At 37.5% G+C, this 25,059-nt stretch overlaps 1 protein-coding gene across 1 annotated transcript in view; it reads left to right on the top strand.

Annotated features, from left to right (window-relative positions):
• Positions 1-25,059, top strand: part of Supt3h (SPT3 homolog, SAGA and STAGA complex component) — a 320,819-nt gene that overhangs the window by 142,510 nt on the left and 153,250 nt on the right. Inside the window, exon 3 of the mRNA XM_051204228.1 lies at positions 4,179-4,263. Coding sequence (XP_051060185.1) covers positions 4,179-4,263 — 85 coding nt within the window. The remainder of the gene's footprint in view (positions 1-4,178; positions 4,264-25,059) is intronic.

Here is a 25,059-nt window from a genome sequence, read left to right as displayed (position 1 = left end):
GCCCTGTATCATATTGTACAGACAAGATGGAGAACTGGCTCAAATTCAGCCTTAAGCTAGTTCACCTCTTCACAGTCCACAGAAGTGTTGACTGTGGGTCCATTGTGAATATATGACGTGTTCACCATATACAGTAGAGGGCTGTTTTGTTTCTGTTGTATTTATTTATTTATTTATTTATTTATTTATTTATTTATTTATTTAAATCTGAGTAACTTTTGCATTCAAATCAAAATTTAAGCCTTAATTTATAACCAAACAAATTCTAAACTACCATGAATAAACTGAGAATCGACAGTGATGATCTGTCGAAAAGGCTCCCCAAGGCTGTAGCATTTACACCAAGACCTTGTCATGTGACTTTTCCTGGGGAGATACAAATAAATGTCTGTTTACTCTCTAAAGGGTGCTGAAATAATTCAGCAAGTCTGGGTTGCTGAACCTGAGTGTTTTTTGAGGGTACTTATGAAAGCATGGATGACTGCAAGGCAGGTGTGTCGGTGGTTCTTTAAGAAAGCCACCTTCTGGGGCTCTGCACAGCATACAGGCAGTTCTCCCAGTAGAGACTCAAGCTGTCCTGCTTATATGGCCTTATGACACTCCCTATCTCTCAAGTACAGCCTCCTCTCTTCTCCCTCCAGGAAAGCCTGTTTCAATTCTGAGGAAATGGCTAAACAACAGACCTACATGCTAAGTACTGAAGAATGTTGGACCTTGAAGGGAAACATGAGGTCTGGTGATGTCAATTAGGTCTTTTTGTAGATTGCCCTGGGCTCGGGATAGGAATAGAGGGTTATTGTCAAGGACGTAAAGTTTTTGGGTACAAGAGAGAAATCCTAAGACTGGATTGTATAGATGGGTGTACTACTCTGTCAGTTTATTTAGAAATCATAAAATTGTGTACTTTCAGCAATCAACTTTGCAGGCTATGTAAATAATATCTCAAGCAGGATTTTGAAGATACTCTTTAGCAAACAAAAGAGAACTTTTGAAAACAATGCTTTTTCAAAGTTTTGAAAGTAGGATTTTATATTTTCATCTAAGCTTGATGTTTGGAAATTGGTGAAATCCAGGACTCTACTGAAGTAGAGAGCATCTCCCCAAGAGGTAGAGGATGGACACAGTAACGTCAGCTTAGAGGGTAGTAGGTTTACATGACACAGCACACATAATAATGCCAGGCACATGCAAATCCCTCAGTGCATATTTGTAGCTTAAAGGAAGTAGGTATTGAGAAAGGTGTGTATATATAAATGTTGAGTTTGGGAGAGAAAGAGGCATAGGCACTAAGTTACTGTGAAGATGTTTCTCATAGGATATGTGCAAGTGGCCATTGTGCTTGTCTTTAAATTTATCTGTTGGTTAAAACTAGCTCAGGATAAAAATGTAAGGAGATGAAGCTGATTAGGTTCATGAGAGCAGGCTTCTCAAACACTGTCAAGAAATACTGAGATCATCCAGCACAGGAAACCAAACCATTGCTTTTCCCCAGGAGCATATTTGTAGGAAGTTTGTTGGAGGTGAAGATGCTGGGTTTCCTGTTGTGGAAAGCATGGCATTCTGGAGGGTGACATCCTCTATAGAAGAGTCTATGAGAAAACACACTGTTCATTATGCAGAGATGCGTCTATTGAAAGGAACCCTTCCTGGTTGACTTTGAGTGGTGGCTACTTAATGCCATGGCTACTGAAAAGTCTGTCCTTAGTTTATGAGTCAGAAAAGTCAGTTCCCCAGTTTGTAGGGTTCTCAGCTAATGTGAGAAAACAATTGCATGACAAGATCTAGACACACAAGAAATATTTGTTGAATGTGTAAAAGAATTCTTTAAAAGCTCCTTTGTTTGCTCGTGTTACCATCATCGTCCCATTGTTTATACCCGAAGGACTTGGCTTTGAAGTTCTAGCCTCTTAGGCTGCAGCTTATTTGGAATCCTTTTGCCAAAGGTCTTAAGTCATTTGGAGTCTTTCCCTCCAGTCAGGGTTCCTGAACTGATGTTCAATGTTGTATAATTAACGTAGCTTAGAAAGATAACCATGCACATGAGTGTGTTAGTGATCACATTCCTTTCTTGGAGAATGTCTCAGAGCTCATAATAGGGTAGAGCACATTTTAGTTATAGACAATAATACTGTGGTATTTCCAGATTCATTTAATTGAGAAATATATTGGATATTTTGTTTGTTTTTCGATTTGGCTTGGTTTGGTTTGGTTTCGTTTAGTTTGGTTTTGGTTTTTCGAGACAGGGTTTCTCTGTGTAACAGCTCTGGCTGTGCTGGAAGTTGATCTGTAGACCAGGCTGGCCTCTAACTGATGGAGAGCCTCCTGCCTCTGACTCCTGAGTGCTGGGATTAAAGGTGTCCACCACCATCACCCAGCAGCCTGTGTGGCTGTGGCTAACTTTGCATTCTGATCTTCAATGACTTTATTAGATCATAAACAATACTTCACCACATTTTTGTCCTTTTTAACCTTTTAACCACATTGGCCTTCAAAAATATTTTGTTAATCAAGTACATGTCTCAGAAGACATAAGATAAAGATTGTGGAGCTTGGAAACATCACAGTGGAAGAGGAAGGTTAATTGGCCTATGTTTCTGATTCTAACTGCCCTAAATGACTGACCATGAACAACCTCCTCCATCTTCCGCTTGGACAGTGGGTATTCAGTCTCAAGGTCTGTCAGAAGATGCTGAGGTAGAGGAAATCACATGACCTGATGCTTGTGTTTTGCGTGTTCTGCCCAGTGCCAGATTAGTGGGCAGGGCTGTGTGCTAGATCTGTAGCCCATTCATTTACTATTATTCTATTTGGGAGCAATCCCTGGAATTAGTTGAGTGACCTGCTAAGTGTGCTAAAAAGAACAATATAAACCCTAAAGCAGTTATGTCCAGGCTTCAAGAGTAAAATTTTTAAGGGAGGTGTTGATTTTTGGAAATGACTTCCACATATAATATCAGAAATGAATTAAAGCTCTCCTCCACCCCAAGATTGTTTGTGTTCTTGTGTTTCAGTTTGTGTTACCTATTTCTTGTTAATGTTTTCTATTTTATTTATTTCATGATTATTGCTTAATTTATTATGTAGGATTTCAATTTTTTTCCACGTGATTTTGCCTCACTATAGTTATAGTACAAGTGTCATTTCAGGACTTAAGGATTAAAATCTAAAATTGAAAAGGCATCTTTCAGTCTTCTCAGGTTTGAGGAACCTTGGACCCGAAGTTAGTTTGGTTTCAGTATTCCAGAGTGCCAGTGGGGACAAAAGCAGGTCACCTGACTTCCATAATGTTTCTCTGTTATCATACCTGAATGTCCCATCTATTGTATAATGGGCTGTGGGAACTACAGAAGTTTTATCTGGGCTCAGGTCTTTTGTGGCCACACCATTTGGCTGCTTTTCTTCCTCTGACTTGGAGCTGAGTCTTTACTTTTTTCCTGATAGCATCCTTGGGTCCCAATTTTTGTTTCAGGTGCTCTTTAAGAGAGAAAGAGTCTTTGCATATCTAGTATACAGATGCTGTAAACAAAAAATGTAAACAAGTCTTTATTTTTGCCTTATGTAGGCAGAGATCATGAGTGTTAAAATTTTCATATTCAAGTAATTTTCAGTGCTATTGGATCACATATGTTATATTAAGTTTTGCTCTTATATTGACAGTGGAAACTGGTTAGGTAAGTTGATGCTTATATTGTGACATGGTTGCTGGTATTTTTTCCTTTTCAAATTTTTTTTTTCATTAATTTTATGTGTGTTTGTCTGTTTGTGGGTAGTAACCCACAATGCAGGCACCATCAGAGCCTCCAGGTATTGAATCCCCAGGAGCTGGAGTAATGTGTGATTGTAAGCTGCCTGCTGTGTATATTGTGTTCTGATTTTGTACTTTGGCATTTTGACAGAGCAAATTCCTGTCACAAATACTTTCTAAACCAAGAAGGGATGCAAATAATAATATACTTTCTCTGGAAGATACAATTTATAAGAAAGACATTTATTTCCTTCATTTAGAAATAACAATGCATTGTTGGATTGTTGTAGAGAACAATAGCCTCTTTATATAGCTGATTCGTACAATGAATGAGACATATATATACATATATATGTATGTATGTATATATATATATATGTTTGCTTTACATGGTTTGCAGCCTCAATAATGGCATCTTAATTTTTTCCTGCAGGTTTTCTTTAGGTGATGCTAGGAGACCTCTCCATGAAACAGCAGTTTTGGTAGAAGATGTGGTTCACACACAACTAATTAATCTGGTAAGATCACTTATAACTCTATTAGGTATCTCCTTTTCATTCTGTTTGTATTGCATTTCCAACCCTACAAATTTATAAAAAGAGATTTTATTTATAGATAGATGTTTTTTGCTTTATTGAGATATGATATAGTAATACCTATGTAGATGCATAATCTCATACATTTAACAGTGAGATGTTGCTATGACGACAGCACATTGAGCCATCACTAGTGTATCTCTTTTCTCCGGAGCTTTGTTAGGATTTGCTAAAACCCTGTTCACTTTAGTGTAAAGAATATTTGCACAGATGTTATTCAGCTTCCTCTGATGTCAGTATCTTACATAACTGTGACAATTATGAAAACCTGTAAAAATCCTGGCACGGTAATTTTGCAGCCTTCTTTAAATTCCATCCTCCTTGCCACCAATCTCTGTTTCTTTTTAGAAACCCAGTCAAACATGCCACACTGGCTGTTACAGTTAGTTGCCATATCAAGGCTGTCTCTCTGCTTAACATGAATGCTTTTGAGATTGGTTTGCTCTTATAATTAGAATGTGGTCACCTGTGTTGAGTAAGATGTTGAGGGAGTGATAGGATCTACTCAGTGCAGCATATCAAGGACACCCTATCTTTCTGATGTGTCTTAATGTGAAATTTCTTGAATCACTCTTTGAAGGTGGAAATGCTGACTTATTTCACTGTATAGATGTACTTGTTTGTATTAAGGGTCAAACTGAGGGTTTTGTGCATGCTAAGTGCCTACAGTAGTACTGAGATATATTCCAAACCCATGTTACTATTATTTTAAATTTTCAGTTTAGGTTAGTAAAATACACTGGGATATAGATGTTTATAGCTATGTAAATATTTTCTTTTCCTGAGTACTTTCTACCTATTAACATTATAACTCATCAGGAAATTTTATAAGACCATTACTATAATATATACACAGTAGTGAGTTTTTGTTTTTGTTTTTTCTATTTATTAGTTGGTATTCTTCTTAACTGAAAAGCTTTCTTTCTGCCCTTTTTATTACTTTTGGGTTATGTCAGTATGCACAGTTAATATTTAAATTCTTTCCTAGGTGTCATTATCCAGGGTTATCACTATTCTTGTTACTCAAGCTATTCCAGTACTGGCCAGTAGGAGCACATCGTTTCTCAGTTAATTCATGTCACACATACATTAGTGACCTTTGCAATTTCTCTACGCCATATGGCACAAAGATATCCTTTCAGTGTATTAATTTTGGCAATTTCCAAGTAGGCTGTCAGAGATTCTGTTTGGCTTACAAATATTTTTACTTTACTCTATTCAGAGGCATCAATCTTTATTGATATGAGTTTTGAATCATAAATTCCATATTATACAATAAGTTTAAATAGAAATTCATTTACATTCTTACATTCTCTTCTGTTTTTTTTAATTGTTTCTTTATGTCAGATCCTAACCTCTTTTTAATATGTCGAACCAATTTTGTCATTTCCTGAATAACACTGCAGTTTTATTGTAAACATTTATTAAAAGCTTGCCTCTAAACCAGGGATTTAAACTGCCCTCTTTACCAATATAGGTTCATCTGTAGCAAGAGATACAATTCTTACTTTGTATTCTGTACTAGTTTATCTGCCTTATTATATAGGTCTTATAATATATTCTAGAGATCTTAAAGCTACATTACCCCCCCTCCTTTCTCTAACATACCTAGCTGGTCTAGTGTAAGCACATCTCCTTATCTATGTTTTTACTTTCTAAGTTTTCAGTTACATGTAACTAATAATAGCCTGAGAGTATTAAATGGAGAATTTCAAAAGTGAACAATTAATAAGTTTTAATTACATCAGTTGTGAATATTGTACTCAAATTATACATGCCTACCCTGGGAAATAAATCACTTTTATCCCAGTAACTATGTTGTATGCACTACTTGCCCATTAGTCACCTAACTGCATCCTTAGTTAATGGATTGGTTGGTATTCCCTAGCTTCTGGTGTCTGAGTAATTCATATTAAGAGGAAGGTTACATTTATATAACCTCATAGATTTAGTGTGTGTGTGTGTGTGTGTGTGTGTGTGTGTAGATACATGTGCACATAAGTACAGATGCCCTTGGAGGCAAGAAGAAGATCTCAAATCACCTGAAGCAGGAGTTACAAGTGGTTGTGAGCTGCCTAACATGGGTGCTGGGAACTGACTTTGGATCCTCTGCATACTGAGCCATCTCTCCAATCCTTCCTAGTGTGTTTGTAAAGTTGATTTTTGGTTGTTGAACTCTTACTTTGCCTAATTTATAAATGGACTATAGATGTGTGTGCATAGAAAAATTTAGTAACCACAGGGTTTGTATTTTCTACCCTTCCATAAATTCTCTTGAAGAAATTGACTGGACCCTAACCCAACAGGAAGGGGATATCATTTACATATTTTTAATGTAAATATTGCTATCATCTTGTCCAACATGTATAAATTTTATTAGTATGTTTATTGAAGTCACATTAGCTTACATCTTAGAATTGTATGTTTAGAATATTGACTTGTTCTTTCTTAGAACCAGGGTTCTTTGTAGTTGTTCAAGATTGTTGAAGCGTTTTAGTAGTATTTCAACATTTCCTTTCTTTAGTCTTACTTCCTAAGTACTTAATGTTCCTCATTGGCTTTATAAGTACAGTTTTCCTTTTGTAATTACATAGTGAAAGCATAAGCCTATAAATTCAAGATGCAGAGCAAACTCCAAATAGGATAAACCAAAAAAAAAAAAAAAAAAAGGGGTTCAAACTGCTAAAAAGTCATAGCATAAATCCTTAAAGCCAGTCGGCTTTCTTAACCAAAGGGTAAAGATAATTTAAAGGCATTAGAGTTCTCATTAAAATCCAGATGCAAGAATGAAGGGACTTAAAGTCACACAGTGTTACAGATTGTTACAGTTATTTTTTACCCTTCTTCTCCAGCTGTCTTCAGTGGTTTCTCCTTTTCTCTTTTATAGAGATTCAAGTTATATATTAAGTGTTGGTATTGATATCATATATCATATTTACTATACAGTCATATATACCTCAGTATAGTTATAACTTTGTGTGTGCTAGTGTGTGCATACATATTCATGGCAAGCACACACATCTGAGTATGGAAACCAGAGTTCAACCTTAGATACCTTCCTTAGTTGCTGTCCAGCTCGTGTTTTGAGACAGAGTCTCTGAAATGCATCTTGGTAGATCAGCAAATCTGATTGGTCAGCAGGGTCTAAGCATTATCCTCCTGTCTTAGATTAGAAGTATGCACCACTGTGTCCAGATATTTTATTTATTTTATAAATGCTAATGGCAAGCACTTTGCCCTCTAATTGGTCCCATTATAGCAGCTATTCAGATTATGTTGTTTGTTCTTCTTAATCTTCCAACACTCTGAATTTCCCTGAAGTCTCAGAATCACATGTAAAGTTGGATAAGGTTGCTTTGTAGACCACACAAAAATGCAGATTCCCAGGTTATTTTCCTAATAGATTCTTTTGTAAAACACCATGACTAGGATCAGAGTTGCTATTTTAAATATACCCTTGTAATCTCAGTAGTGCAAAGTACATCTTTGAAAGTATCAGTTTAGAATAGTAGTTTAAATCTAGTGCTGGACTGTTATGGGAGATGTTTGTATGTTACTGCTCTGAGACTGCCAATAGAGTCAGGCTTTGGTTTGTAGGGTAGAGTCCAACTAAGCTTTCCAGAGGGAGCCATAAAGTATTGTGGCTAACTAAGAGGAAGGTGGGGGGACACACAGGAGGAAGGTGAGGCATAAAGATATGCAGTCTTTTTCTAGTTGGGGAGGAAGAGAAGAGAGTGAATGACCATTTCTCTGTCATTCCATGTATGTCGTCTCAGGTTTATTTCCCTAATATTTAACTGCAGAGTTTTGTTTTTTAATAAAGCAAAAAAAAAAAAAAAAAAAAAAAAAAAAAAAGTCACAATAGTCAGTGCCCAACATGGGGCCTTTGTGGAAGAATTTTCCATTGATACCTTTGAACAGGCTGGGAATTATCATAAATAGGCATTGTGAAAGCAAATTTTTCTCTATTTTCTTCTTGTAAAGGTATAGTTAAAAAAAATCAATCACTAGAATAGATCATCCTTTAGGTAAAGAAACAATGCAAAGAAATTCCAGGCTAGAGACAGCCCATTGGCTAAAATGCCTTATTTATTGCTCTTAAATCTGCTGACATTCTCCATTTTCCAAATTTCTTTTTAATGACAAATAATGAGAATTCCAAGAATTGGTAGATTCTTTAATGTGTTGAGAATCTAGCTCCTCCTGTACCAGCTATTATAATGCCTATAATTTTTGTGATATCAAAGACCATTGTTCTACCCACACAAGTGTATTGGTTAACCATTTTAAATAAAGGTACCCTTCTTGGTACCAGCCTTTGTACCCTATTTATGTATAACCTTATGTACAACCTAAACAGTATGTGATTGCTTTTGGTAATACCTTTTAATATTTCTCTCAGAAGCATTCTTTATTTTATGATCTGATTCTGAGAGTGGAAGAATGCTTAATCTGTGTTTTCCATTGCTGCAACAATCACATCCCCATAAGTTCATTGCTCTGTCCTTCTGTTCCTACTCATTAGACCTGTAGCACATCTCCTAATTGGTCTTAATAATTAAAAACATGGAGTCAGATAGCTGGATAAATGCTGAAAAGCCAGAGAATTAAAGGAGCTAGCCACAGGAGAGACCTCTTACCTCTACTAAATCCTCAAACTCAAAAGGTGATCCTGTTCCTATGAATCCTCAGACTGGATGCTGTCTCTGTGAAACCTCAGACTGAATGCCATGAGCTCCTCTCTCTGCCCAGCCATATATCTCCTGTCTCTACCTTCCTAGTGCTGGGATTAAAAGCTTTTGACTCCCAAGTACTAAGATTAAAGGTATGACTAACCACCACGTGGCTCTGTTTTCCTTTAAGACTGGATCAATCTCATGTAGCACTGGATGGGCTTGAACTCACAGAGATCCACCTGCGTCTGCCTACTGAGTGCCACCACTGCCTGGTGTTTATGGCTAATTAGTGTAGCTAGCTCAACACTCTGATCTTCAGGAAAGCTATTTTGTTTAATCACAAATAAAATATAACCACATCACCCCCCCTTTTTTTGTCTAAAATAATAAAATCTTATAACTAAGATAAGAAAAACAATATACAATAAGTACAATAACTATATAATATATAAGGCAATAAATACATCAACAATGTCTAGTCTATTTGTATTTGACAAATTCAGAGAAAATACTCCATTATCTATCTTATCCTGGTCATTCCAAAAGGTTGTACTTAATTCTTGTTCCATCCTAACTTGCATATTTCTCTTAGAAGCATCCTTTATCTTACAGTTTGTTTCTGAGATTGGAGAAATATTACTGTTTTTTTGTTTGTTTGTTTGTTTTTCCCATTGCTGTAACAAATCACATCCCCATACATTCATTGTTATTGTTAGACATATATGATTTTAATTTCCCTATTTGTCTTCTGGCCCTATACCTTTGACCCATCTTGCACTTTGTTTTGCCTGAGATAAAATTCTCAATCCCTAGAAGCGGAATATTTGCCTCTTGAATAGGCCAATCCAGTTGCCAAGATGTTGGTGAAATTATTTTACATCTGGACCTGTGTCTAGCAAACCTTCAATTACAATACCATTTATTCATATCTTTGCTTTAGTCTTTGATCATTTATAGAAGTTTGCCAAAGTACTTTTGTAATTCTGTTTGGTTTATTGAAGCTTTTCTGTTATCCAGAACAGTGTGGCTTTTATAATAGGCATTAGGTCTTTTAGTTGTTCTGCGGAGGAGTTTCCCCAGTGTTGGCAGGGAATGATTGAACCAAATTTGACATAGGGGCCTTTGGGAGGCCCGTTCTGGCATTTTCCATTGGAAGAGGATTACCTTGCCTCTCCCTTGTTATCTTTATTTATTAGTCCAATGCTGGCCTTTGCATACCTTCAGCATACTCCAGAATTCTACGGCCTTCTATTTGAATTGTCTCTAGTAAAAATATTGTTACTAGGACTATCTTGCCTACAGTGTGTTTTGAAATGAACTTGTTTCCCACAATTAAAACATCTGACATTTCTAGAAACATTCCCCTGCCCATCAATGCCTAAGACAGGTATAAGAACTAGCCCTGTGGTATAAGAGTGGAAAAGCCATCACTGACCCCCACCAGCCACAACACTGAGAGAGCAGGCCCTGCTATACACCACGGCAGCACAATAGAGCCAACACTGTTAGCACAGTTGTGCAAGAGCTGGCACTGAAATTGTAACCATAGGAGAATTGTCCCTATTACTCATCTATCTTGTGATGACATGGACAGGGGAGAGATGCCTTCCTCCTTCTCCTGCCCACCCATCAACACAGGAGACAGGTGGGAGAACTAGCCATGTGGTCTTAAGAGTGATAGAGTCATCCCAGATTCCCACCAGCTGAAATACTTGGGAAAGCTAGTTGTACACCCAGCCAGGGCAGTACAATAGGACCAACCCTGGTAGCAGAGGTATGGGTGAACCAGCCTGAAATTGTGACTGTAGGAGAGCTGTCCCATCTGTTAGATCAGCCCTATAGCTGCCCAGGCCCAGACCCAGGGTTATGACTTGGCCTGCCCAAACAGCTACCCCACCAGTGATCTGCTGTAGTATGTGAATGCGCCTGACTCACAGATCCAAAGCTGCAAGATCTCCATAACAGAGGGTGCTAACAGGATGTCCAGGAAGAGTCCTAGCTAGTGGAGACCCAGCATCAATTGCTTAATGGAGACCAGGAGCCTCCAATCAGACCAATGACTCTTTGTAATGAAGACTTGCAAGTAGAGATGTATGAACTAAGGGTTATACAGCATTACTTGTTGGGTCCCACTGCAGCTTCCATGATGAGATTTTTTTTCCCCCCTATTTATTTTATTTCATTTTCGTTCTTTTTTCGCTTGAATTTTGTTTTGTTTGAGGGGGTGATGCATGAATGGAGGGCAGATGTGAAGGGATGGAGAATCAATGGGATAAAGATTCATGATGTAAAAAGACACATAAACTTAATGAAATTTTTAAAATTTCTGGAAAATACTTCTATCAAAGAAGCACCATAATCATGACTTCCAATATCAGCTACATTTCTAATCCACCCATCTATCCGTGCTTATCTTGCCTTTAATGTCCTAACCACTCTTTTGTATTCTGAAGTAGCAATTTCAAAAGCAAAGGTTCAGTTAATAGTTGTCTGACTTTCTGGATCTTATACTATTCTATTTACAGCTGAGGCCAATTTTTATTAAAAAAAAAAAAAAAAAGTGATCAGTGAAGGCTTTTTTTAGGGCCCTTGTATAATTTTAGATAAATGATTCGGACCTCTTTTCTGATTCTTTAACCTTGTTCCAAGCATTCAAAGCTGCTACATGTCCTATCACCAAGATGTGATCATCAAATTTAAACTGTCTTTGCAAATCAGTATACTGGCCTTCACTGAGAATCTATTCTTGGGAAATTTCCATACATCTAGCCCTACCTCATTGTCCTATAACCCTAGCTTTCTCTTTCCATCATATTTCCAATGTAACTGAGAGCCAGCTTCCAATATTGCTGTAGTTATTCTTTCCAGTGTTATGGGACAATTCTTTTCTGAGTTGCCCATGAATTTAATGTCTTTTACATAGGATGAATGCACACCATATAAAACTTCTAACGTCTATTCTTCTTCTACTTCTTTTTTTTTTTTTTTTTTTTTTTTTGGTTTTGGTTTTTCGAGACAGAGTTTCTCTGTATTGTTTTGGAGCGTGTCCTAGAACTCACTCTGTAGGTCAGGCTGGCCTCAAACTCACAGAAATTTGCCTGCCTCTACCTCCAGAGTGCTGGGATTAAAGGCATGCACCACCAGCACCCAACAACAACTTCTTTAAATCTCTTAAAATCGAAAACTTCGACAGGATTGCAGTGAACTTTGACATAGCTTTGGGGTACCTATAATCTGGTGGTCATTGTTGTGGAAGGTTGCTCTATTTCTAATTCTAATGATGGCAGATTAAAATAATTGACATGTAGCTATAGAACAATTTGTTTGAGAATACTTTACAGTAGGACTGACTGCATTTATGTGCCAGGAGTAGTGCTACAAGCAGCATGATTCCACCTCAAGAGGTAGAGGCTGGAGGATTACAAGTTTGAAGCTTGGGATACATAGTGAAGCCTTGTTTGAAGGAAGGAAAGAAGAGGGAGGGAAGTGAGGGCACATGAGCCAGTCAAAGAAGGCCCTGAGGGGAAGTCAAGAGGGTGAGGCCTGAGTTGTTTACAAAATAAAAGATGATTGGTTGCCTAGACTGAACCAGATGAGGTCACTGCATGAACAACTCATGATCACTAGGTAAAGCATAAGGGTGCCTAGGGGCGTGATAGACCTTTAAAACCATTGGCTGGCTGTTTTCCTGCTCTGCATTTTTTTTTTTTTTTTTTTTCCTTTAAAAGATGACTGCTATAGGACTGCTTGACTAGACTCCCTGCTGCACCTGATTATCTCCAGGAATCTTGGAGTGTCTGGGAACAGGGCAGCACACTTAACTCTTCCTGGACCCAGACCAACCTTCTGTGCTTGGGCTAATACCCCCACAGGAAGGAAGAAAGGAAGGAAGGAAAACAGGCTTTCGGGCAGGCAATCTAGCTATATATTAAACTTAAAAGTTTTCCCCTAAGTTTGTTTGCCCCCCCTTTTGATATACAGTTCCATGTAATCTTTTGCCCTTTGACCCCGAGTTCTTACTCAGTACTTTAATTAAAGACACCCTCCATTCCAAGTAATTCCCCTTCTCCACTCTGCTCAGCTTAGTAGTTATGGATGGCTTATACTCCGTTGGTCCTTTTGATGCTTTGTGCATGCATGCAGGTTATAAAATATGTTAACTAATGAAAGTATGAACTTTAAGGTGAGTAAAGCAATTGTTTTTATCTTTCTAAACAGATTATAATAGCAAAGTAATAGAACTTTGCCATGTACCCTGTGTTTGGCACTAAATACCCAAAACAAGGCAGCCAAACATTCTTTCATTGCATTCTGAACTTACTCTGAGTAATAGCATTTTAAAGTTGACTCATACCCAAAAAATCATGTAAATTTTCACAAAAGGAAATTATCATTGTATAGGGTATAATTCTTGAATACTGGCTATTTCACATGCCTTGGGAATTCACATTAGAACTCTGCTGAGACATAAAATACTGTAGTCTCTAAAGTGCTCACCTAGTTGCCATACAAAGACTTGCTTCTGACATTGTAAAGAATAGCAAAGATGTTATAATGTCCCTTTTCTGATAGATAACTAGTACTAATGGTTGTAGTGCTTATTAAAAACAGGCAACTTAATGATGTGCTTTAAATAAGAAGTGGATCAAAAAATACCCAAAGAATTCAATTTTTTCCAGAAACATGTATACGTCATTAGATCTTAAGCTTCCTACCCTCTACATTAAGCCCTCCTCATTTTCAGTAAATGGAGATTAGCACAATTGATAATTGTGTGTGACTTTTTATTATTATATTGTCAATATTTTTTCAAGTTTAAGTCCAGGCTTATTTTTTTTTTTATGGCAATATAGGTACTTTATGTCTCTTATGTCCAGGTTAATAATAAGACTAATCTCTGCATTCACCACTTTTCTCACAACTGTGACAAATACTTGACATAAACAGCTTACTGGAGTAAGATTTATTCGGGCTCATAGTTTTGATTCTTTGAATAAGCCAGGAGGCTCCATTTGGAAGAAATTTCCAGGCTTCTTCTCCTTACATCTCCTTTCATTTTTCCTATTCATTCTACTCCACTAATGTTGGGTTCATTTGTTAAAACTTACCTCAGTGTCAGAATTGTGGGTCATAGAAGTGGTCTCTAGTTGTATTCTCAGTGTGGTCTCATGTTACTTAGTATCTTAGCTGAGTTCTCTTTTCTAGCAAGTTTCTTTCTTAAAGTCTTCACTGCCTTTCTGGTTTGCTCAAATCCTACCTGATGCATGGTAAACTTGGGTCTTCTCTGGTGCTCTGATTTCTGAACATTTCATTTCAAGCAGACTTCTTGTGGAGGTGTCTAGGGCATTTTTAAGGCTGTGAGTGAACTCAGACTAACCTGAGAGATGCAGGACTTTCTTGAAACTCACTGTCCAGGTGAAGATGGGGAGAGATTTGTGCAAAACTGAAATTGTGACTGGACTGATGGCACACTGCTGGTGTCATCCATTAGAATAATACCCAGTGTTCTCTAATGGCTACATAACAACTTTCTTTTTTTAATCTATAAGCAACAATTAGATGTTTAACTCTTGAACAACTTTAATATGTACTCATAGTCTCAGGATTAGTGTTGATATTAATAATAACCTTAGCTTATGAAAAGGATTACTTTATAAGCTTAAGTGTGTGAAGAAAAGTAGCTGTTGCTCCTTCCTGGCTTTGTGTAATTCACGTTGTACTTTTTCCTAGTCCTTCTTAACTTCAGAAACATGTTCCAAGCCCTACACTGTCATTGAGCAAATTCTGTGTCCCTTTCTGGGTATAGACACATTCCACTGTGCCATTAGGGCCCCTGTGCTCCCCACTAACTCTCAACTGAGAGTTTACTCTGTTCTCTAGATCCTTTCCAAAATCTTTGGAAGTCTATTTATCGATTATTCTACATCTTCTTTTCCTAGTGTTGATGTTATCCTTGTTAACATGGAGATTATAAAGAAAAGAAAAATATAAGACCATTAATACAATGTTCTGCCAGTCTGCTAAAGATTTTTTATATTTGTTTATTGTGTTCAGGTGTACACACATACAAACAGACACACACACACACACACACACACACACACACACATTATAAATTATCTGTGTCAGTGTAGGCTGACAACATAAAAAAAAATTTAGCCTCAGTTTAGCTTATTTATTATGTAAATATAGTTAGAAGCTTTTATTTATTTCTCAGATATCAATATTTTATTTACACTTAACATAACATTGCTAATTCTTTAGGATACATATTTTACTATGAAATGAATTCACATCCTTCATTTCTTTTAATTTTAAAATTTTATTAATTTATTTTTACGTTCTAATCCCAATTAACCTTCTCTCCTCCCACTGCCCTACTTCCTCCCCACCCCCCCTCCCACCTGTTCCTCAGAGAGGATAAGGCCTCCTCCCCTAGGAAGTCTCTAAGTCTGTCCCATCTCTCTTTGAGGCAGGACCAAGCCCCCCACCCTGCCCCATGCCTAGGCTGAGCAAGGTATCTCTGCATATAGAATGGGCTCGAAATGGTCTCAGTCATAAGCGGATAACGACATAAAGCTTAAGATACCCAGCCTACAATCCACAACCCCAGAGAAGCCAGAACCCTCTTACAGAAACAAATGGAAGCCGATGCAGAAATCCCCAACTAACCAATGGGCCAAGCTCCTAGAGTACAATTAAAATGAGGAGGGAGCAATAATATGAACAAAGGAGTAAAGACCATGATGGGGAAACCCAGAATCAGCTGACCTGAACTAGTGAGAGATCTCTGACTCCGGTCTGACACCTGGGGAACCTGCATAAAACTGAACCATCATTATTTTTTATTACGGTTTTTATATTTCATTGTGGTAGGTAGTAATTTTCTATGCTGGTGGTTTTAAATGTTTCTAATCATTTTTACATCTGTAGATAAATTTATAAGTCACATTCTTTTATACAAAGATACTAATTTTCCTGGAAGTCTCTGAACATAAATTCCAAGTAGAAAAGAGAGAGTGTGTGAACACCCTGATATTTATTTCTAGATATCTATGTAGTATACATGTTATATGTCACTTGAAATTTAAAAAGTATTGTCTATATTAAAAATACCATAAACTGTATTTCAAAATTTTAATCTGAATTGAAAGAAAAGTTTCTTAAACATTCGATTAATAAAAGCTTAGTCAAAAAGTAAACCTTTTGAGGATGTTTAAAGGGCAGTTTTGTGATGATAATCAGTAAAAATTTTACTGATTGATTACATTTCTAATTCTATTGAAAATTAAGTAATAAATGTTGGAATGAGTACTCCACAAATGGTTCTTATTATTCACAGTGCATTTAATCTAGTTTACCTGCCTTCTTCTGTGTACTGGGAAGAGCATAAAAAACAGGGCCATGGTAACTTGTTGCCAAAACAGTGCTGACAGGAAACAGCATGAAGTCATCAGGAACTGTGATAAAATGAAGGCTAAAATCACCGGTAAACAAAAGTATGGGCTACCTAACTGATTTGCAATAAAATATATGCATTATATTCTGGCAAGTATGAATTGAAATATTGAAAGCCTCCTGCTTTCAGGTACCTGAGATAGAACAGTGCATTTCACATAATGGAGGTAGCATCATTTTGTGGATCCCTACATAGAGGTGATTAAATATATATACATCCATATGTATATACATGTACACACAGACACACACACACAGACACACACAGACACACACACACACACACGAAAAGGACACTTGAAATGCTATAGACCTGTTTAAAAGCCTGTGATGTTTCTTGCACTGGTGTTGGCTTCACAAGAAGTCCTAGAGGAGTCTGTCTTTGACTACAGAAGTCCCCTGGAAGCAAGTCTCAATAGGAGGACCCTCTACTTAGTACAGGGTTTGGTGGTGATATGAGCATTACAAATATAATAGTGTTCCTAGTAAAGCTTTTGTTGAGTTATAGTCCATGGCTTAACTTTTCATCCCATGATGAAAGCCTTAGCTTTCTAAACTCGCTAGCATTTAATGTCGTTGTTAAGAATAAGATTGTTAGAGTAAACTGTGTTTATTTAATACTCATTTTTTTCTAACTAAAAACCAAATATTTAGGCAATATTATTTAATTAAATAACCAGTATTTAGTCAGAGCCATCAATGCTCTATATCAAGTGTCCTTGTAGAAAAAAAAAAATAAAATACTTCATTTGTACTTTTGTTTTGTTTTGTTTTGTTGTTTTGTTTTGGTTTATGGTTTTTCAAGACAGGGTTTCTCTGTATTGCTTTGGAGCCTGTCCTGGAACTAGCTCTGTAGACCAGGCTGGTCTCAAACTCACAGAGAGCCACCTGCCTCTGCCTCCCAAATGCTGGGATTAAAGGTGTGTGCCACCAATGCCCCTGCTTACTGTTTTTGTTTTAATCTATCTTATTTCTTCTTTTTATGCTAGTTAGGAAATCAAAGTTGTGCATCATTAGGAGTCATTTGTCTATCCCAGTTTTTACAGTCTGAATCATAATTCATAAATCATCCTGTTGTTTACAAGAGTTTCAAACTGAGCTGTCTCCTTGTTTCCTCTGAGTGTTTACGTCCTCAGAAGTGGCTGCTCTGTCACTGCAGCAGCTGAGTTTATGTGGAGATGTCAGAGTGGCTTTGAATAGTGTGCTACGAGTAGAATGCTTATTTTTAAATGTCAGATAGATTGTGCAGGCTTTATATTTCATGCCAAGAAATCACATGTATCCATCTGTATGAAGTCACCTCTGATGAAGCCCAAGTTTGTACTGGGAGCACGGGCAGTGTTTCCTAAATGTACACTGGAAATGGCAGGGAGAGAAAAGTGGGACCAGATTTTCGAGATCATTCAGTTTCAAACAGGGTAATTTTATAGAGCCGGAGGCAGTTGTGAGTTTGAGAGTGCGAGAGAGAGAAACAGAGAAAGCTTTTCTCTGTTGTATAGATGGTAAAAATTGCAATGCCTTTCCCAGATAGGAATATAAGGAGGGTATTTCAGTGTTTAGGCTGGAAGCCTTTGCTCTTACTTGGATAGTGATCAACTCCAAATCAAAAGTTTGGGAGTAGGAAGCACCAAGAAAGGGGCAGGGAGGCAGGGAGGGAGGGAGAAAGCAAGGGGAAAAAAACATGAGAAACTTGAGAATAGTGGAAGGAGAATGTAGGGATGGCACAGCTAGACAAGGTGAGATAAGGCCCACCAGCCAGGCGTGGGGATGGCATAGCTCCACAAGCAACTCTGAGGCTAAACCATGAGCGAGATTGAAATACGGCTTTATTAGAACGCTACAAACTGCTGATATTTCGATTCTTCCTTTGGATCTGTAGTGATCATTTAATGTTTTCATAAAAACAAGGACTGGTGAGGGGCCTCAACAGGTAAAGAAAGACACCAGCCTACTGCCAAGCCGGGTCACCTGAGTTTGAACCCAGGGACCCACATGTAGGAAGGAGAAGACCCCAACTCCCTCAAATTGTTTTCTTCCCTCCACCCATGTGTCATGCTGTACACACACACACACACACACACACACACACACACACATACACCCTCACTCAGTTCTATTTTAAGGCAGAGTAAAGCAAGTGTAGGCTAGGCTTGTCCAGCCTTTCATGATAAGTGATAACCTTCTAGCATAGATAAACCAAAGATAAGCTTGTTCTTTTCCCTATTTGTGTGAGGTTTGGGATCATATCTTGTTGAATGGAGCTTACTCTAGCAAAGAACAATACTAACAAATCTTGAATTAGTATTAGTTTCTTAGTGTCTGCTTCTGCTCTTTATAGTCTGACTACAAACTAATCTCTCCATCCTTAAGAAGAAATACATTCCAAGGCATGTGTTAGCCATCGCCATTGTGACAGCATCCGTGTTCATCTGGGTGTAGAGGAGGTTGGTACTGAAGGCTAGGATGTAATGATATCACTAAACCCAAGATAAATGATAAATGTGTGTTTATTAGGGAACAATTACACAGAAAAATACACAGAACTGCTGGAGCGTTTCCCTGCCCTTCCTACCAGATCCGCTTACCCACTAGAAATGACCCAAGCCAGGGAGACTATGCCTTTAAGCCTTCTGCTTGCTTCCCTCTTTCTGCTTCTGTCTGCCTGAAGCCACACCCAAACGGGTGTGGCCACCGTTAGAGGTTCACAGACCAGATACCTACAGGCAGTTTTAACAAGTTCTATGTGTGCCTACTTGGTGAGTTTCCACTATAAGAACCCTCCTTCCAAATGTGCCTGTCCTTGTTATTTCTGCCCTGACCACAAGTGCTAGAAACTCTGCGCTCTGAGATGGGAAGCGCTGGTAAAGCAGAAGTCGGGGGACACACATCACTGGGCTTGAATTTTGGCTTCCTAGTTAGATAGGTTTACTGTTTTCAGCTTATTTCATCTTAGGACTCTTTCTTTTCTATCTCTTAGAGTTTATCAACCTCCTAGTCATTTTATTTAATATATATGAATCACCTAGCAGAGCCACAACATTCACCAATGGATGCAGTATTTAATTATTAACATTCAAAATTTCAACCATAGGGCTGAGTGTCAAGGGCAAAGACACAGAAAAGCCAGACAAACCTTGGAGTCCTGTGTTATATGTATTTGGGAGCCATTTTCCTTTATTTAAATTTTATGCCATTGTAAATTCTGTTTTCTGTTTATGCCTTCACTTTTTATTCCTTTCTTCCCCCAATGTATCTTGCAACAGTCACACATAAAATCAACTCAAAGATTTATGCTTACCCAGAAAAATCCTTCAGCATTTTCTCATGTTTTTTGAGTCATCAGAGTTTATGTTTTACTGGTGACTACTATGTTCATATTCTTCCTTTTTCAAAAATAGTAGTTTTCAAATTGTATGGCAAAAGTCTCCCAACATGCTCCCAAACACATAAATCTAGATCACAAATGATCAATGATGTCAGTATCCTTTATAAAGTTGGTATATTACATTGGTATTATCTTTTTATTTCATTATTATTGCTCACAACAATTACCTCTATTCATTTTTAAATCATGTCATTTTAAGAACTTATTTTGAAGAGTCAATTCAGAAACTGTTGATCTGTAATCTTGATGAAGGTGTTAGGGTGCATGTCCACTCATGTTATTAACATTTGTATTTTACTGTACTTTATTTTTGTTGTTATTCTTTTTAACTATGCTTCACTTGGTAGTACAGGCGGGCTTTGAGCCAGGCAATGGTGAAACAGGACTTTAATCCCAACACTCAGGAGGAAGAGGCAGGCATGTCTCTGTGGGTTTGAGGTCAGCCTGGTCTATAGAGTGAGTTTCAGGACAGCCAGGGCTACACAGAGATAAACCCTATCTGGAAAACCCAGAGAGAGAGAGAGAGAGAGAGAGAGAGAGAGAGAGAGAGAGAGAGAGAGAGAGAGAGAGAGAGAGAGAGAGAGAGAGACAGACAGAGAGACAGAGAGACGAGAGACAGAGGGAGAGGAAGGAAGACAGAGGAGGGAGAGAGGGAGAGACCCTATAAATACCAGGATTTGGGAGGAGTTTACTGTATTTCCAAAACTCACTTGTTCTGGTCTGTGGATTAACTTTCAAGTAACTTAACTTCATTTTCGTTTAAAAAAAAAAAAAAAAAAGTTCACTGATTTTGAAATAGGGACTTTGCTATGTAGTTCATGCTTGTCTCCAACTTTATTCTGCCTCAAGTGCTGGGATTTCAGAGGACTTTACACTTTAATACCTAGATATGTATGTGAAGGCCTTCCATTCATGACAATTATTCCAATTCAGTATTTTTTGTGGGGGGAGTTCTGATTTTGTCATACAGGCCTAGAACCCAGGGCCTTTCATATACTGGACTCAATACCCTTTAAAAACTACCCAGCAATGTTTTTAAAGCAATTTTCCTACCCGAAATCATACAGCACAAAACTTTTAGACCATACCTAGGATTAAAAACATTATATATTTTAAAAAGCATTATCCATTTACAGTAAAAGTTGTCTTCAAAACATATTCTTAGAAGTAAAACTTTGCTCTGCCTTCTACATCTGAGGTCACAAATCACCTGTAACATCTAATAATCAGCTCAACCTGACTTTACACACTTGATGGTTTTAGAGCAGGAATTTGTATTTAAAAGGAAGATTGGCTAGTTAGCTAAATTATGCAATTATAAGTAAATGCAGCTGCTTTTGATATTCTTTGTTATACACCTGATTGGAAACAACAGGTTTTAAAAAATATTTTTTCATTTCTTACACTGACACCTAGTGTTCACTGTTTCCAATATTGAAATATTGAATTCTACTAATTCTAGTCATTAGTAGCTATGGGAATAGATTTTCATTCAACATAGTTTTAAAAGTATATGTACACACTGATCACTCCATCTTACTTTATATACTAGAGGCACGGTTTATCTTGTTACTTGTATGACACTACTGTAGACCAATTGGTGGGCTACCTTGAGCTTGACAAAATACATAAAAAGCATAGATTGATCAAAGGAATTGAAAGGGGTTTTTAAAATTCTTAGACTCTACTTTGTAAGTAGTGTTGTGTGATACGCCTAGTTCCTTCACCCCCTGGCCCAGTGGATGACTTCATTTGTGTGAGTTTGTTGCTGTGGTCATTGAGATAGCAAACCCACATTCAGTTATGCAAGCACTGAAGAACAGAAGCAAGGCTGAGACCTTACCTTGTGGGGTAGGATAGAGCAAGTCTGCTTGGCAGATCTGAAGTGCTGTATTTTAGTGTTTCTTCTGAATTCCTAAGGGTCAGGGCTTCTTACACGTTCCATCCATCCATGATCTATTGTCACCCAGAAAATTTGTACATGATGACACACCCCCCACACACACACACACACACGTGTAGGATAAGCATTTTACTAAGATTGAATGTTTATGTTGAAGCATAGAAAGTCAGCAAAAGAAACTAAAGGTAAAGTAATTCACAGTAGAACTGTTTGTTGAAAACTTCAGAGTGTTCAAACAAACAACGTGTGTGTGTGTGTGTATAAAATATTCACTGACAATTATTAAAAACTAAAGCAGTTCTTTAGTATTCATACATTTTACCAATTGTTAAAAAAAATCTTCCAACTGATGAAAATTCAATGTGCCTTTTAAATTTATATAAGAGGAATGTCTAACACTGCATTTGTAGAACATCTTCAGCATTTTTTAGAGTTGATTTTAGAGTAATTAATGTTGAGAACATTGCTTTGCATAAATATGACATACAAAATGGCAGTTTTGTTTAGGGCTAATGTAGAAATTAGTGGAAATCACTAATCTAAATCTAAATCTAAATCAAAATTTACTTTTGAACCCCAAGAAAAGTGAGACAGCAATTTTTGAAATCAAGCTTATTAACTTAATGCAGACCAATTTGATACACACTAAGCATCATCAGGAGATGGTGGAGGTCTCTTTGCACCTTGCTTCTGGAAGCACAGAACTTTACGTGTGTAGGAAATCACTGCAGCTCCGCTGCTATAGTCTCCAGTAGGAGCCAAGGGGTTACTCTCAGGGTGGGTGTTTCTTAGTGCGACAGCAGGACTACTCCAGAACCTTGGTCACCATGAATTGCACCTATAGCACCAGGGAATACTGCCAGAAATACCTGACTCATTACTTGTTTGATGTTGCTAGTTTGTTATCGTTTCTCATTCAGAAAGCTTCTGCTGTTGTCAACTTTGCCACAGCGCCATATACAGATGCAACCCACGCTGGGAAGCTTGATTTCAAAGCTGCAAATGTTGTAGTGAAGTGTTTGCAGACATAGATTAGTTTCAGATTGTCTTTAATTGATGAATACAGACTATCTAATTTGTGTTGATTATTGTGATAGCAGAGATACATGTGGCTAGAAATCTGTTCATTAGTTTTAAAGATTTATTTTCATGTGTGTTTGCCTGCCTGAATGTATGTACACCACATTTACAGTGTCCATAAAGGCCAGAAGAGGTCTTGAATACCTTAGAATAAGAGATATAGATGGTTGTAAGCAGCCACGTGGGTGCTGAGACACAAACCCTGATCCTCTGGAATACCAGGCACTCTTAACTGCTGAGCCTTCTCCCCACCCCTCCGTTTCATGAGTTTGTAGGTAAAGTGAAGAGTGATTACTATTAGGATAAGCATTTTACTAAGATTGAATGTTTATGTTGAAGCGTAGAAAGTCAGCAAAAGAAACTAAAGGTAAAGTAATTCACAGTAGAACTGTTTGTTGAAAACTTCAAAGTGTTCAAACAATGAGCCATCTCTCTTTTAAAAGGAGTACTATGTTTTTATGTAAGAACTAAACATTTTAAATGTAGTACAGAGTAGGCAGTTTTGTTTGTCATGGCAATTACAATATCTTTAGTGTCTTTCGCTCTCTTATTTCATCTCCTCTCATACACAGTTTTTTTATTATTCATGAACATCTTCCCTGACAACCATAAGTTGTTCCTCCATTGATGAGCATTTACTTGTTACCTGCTATTATAGATATTATCTGAGATGGACTTACAATATAAAGTGACAGAGTAATCTCATATTGGTTCACAGAATAGATGTCTAGAGAAATTTAAAAAAAATGTAAGGAAAGTGACAAGCAGAAGGGAGTTTCCATGAACATTTCATATTAATTCTTGTACACTGCTCATGTGAACCTTTTGGGGAGTGCGTACTGATAATGTTTGAGTAATTATTTTTCAGAATTATCAAATTCATCCAAGAATGAACCCCATTCTTAGAATGAGTTCCCCAGTTTCTGTAGTTATTTCTCTAGCACGTGACATAAAATCCTCTGAGAAGAACTTATCGTTATATCCAGAAGGAGTTGTGTATGTCAGGTAATTATTGTAGGGGACATTGTCTGTCCACTTTTAAATAAGTTTAAATTGCTAATTTGGAAATGTCCCAGGCCCTTTGTAGAAATAGAAATCGGGGCATTCTGTAAACAATATCCATAAAGCCTTTTTTTTTTTTTTTTTTTTTTTTTTCTGTATGTGGGTAGCTACTTCTGCATGTTTAATTAAAAGTTATATCTTCTTATTGAAAGTAGGGAAAGTAGGGTGTTAGATGAATTTTTTTCTCTTCTGGCATTTTTATCAATATAAGTAGGTACTTCTTACTCTCTTTATTTGGAAGTTGACTGACTTCTAATTTATTGTTTTACATAGAAACCAGATTTTAAAAGAGCAAGGCATTGCACTCATATACAACTGAGTGAAAAGTCACCTGGATTTCCCCTTTCAGTTCAGGTGCCAAAATTGGCAGAAATGACTAGAGCCGGCAGTGAGGTTAGATTAGTTTCTGGTTTGATGTTTTGTCAGGCCCAAAAGGAAAACATTCTGAAACAGCTTTGCTTCCTTGGCTGCCGTCTTAAAGTATAACTGTTAAAAATAGTGAAGTCTTGAATGTGTGATGCAAGGAGCACCTTGTTTCCTCACTTGTGCTCAGAGCAAGAGATGGGAACAATAAAGTTGACTTCCTGCAGAAGAAGTAGAATAGCATACATAGAGTATTCCAGAATAAGGCAACAGTGTCATAAAGACCCTGAGTCTGGAATGTGCTCTGGAATCGACAAGTCTTGCCTGAATGTCTGGAGCTGTGATAGATAGATAGGTGCAGTATGGTCTGCATGCCTTGCTTTTGTCGTTGTGTGTTTTCACTCTGACTTTGCACAGGGGAGATGACTATAAACATTTTGTTGTACATTGATTGTCAAACCACATTCCTAAGTTGAGTCTTATGCTAAGGCTTATGTGGAAAGAGGAAGGATCTGCTGAGTTAAAGGTAAACTCTTTCTTCTTCCTTCTCAGGGAAGGGTATTTGACCAAAGCTCAGGCATGTTGGTTTTCAAAGTAGCTTTAGCCAAGCCCAGTGACTTCATTTCTTCTTCTTTTCCTCGTCAGTAACTTGATGTTATGTGTAACATCAGTATCTTCACCCATGGGGAACATGGTCTTCAATCAGATCATTAGAAGTCTACACCATGATTTAAAGATATGGTCACTTTGTGGTGATTAGGCTGCAAAAAATTTCAACATGGGTCATATCT

This window comes from Phodopus roborovskii, unplaced genomic scaffold, assembly GCF_943737965.1.
Source record: "Phodopus roborovskii unplaced genomic scaffold, PHOROB, whole genome shotgun sequence".
In the NCBI taxonomy this organism is placed as follows: domain Eukaryota; kingdom Metazoa; phylum Chordata; class Mammalia; order Rodentia; family Cricetidae; genus Phodopus; species Phodopus roborovskii.
Note: the sequence above shows the minus strand (reverse complement) of the source record. Positions and strands in the feature narration are given on the sequence as shown.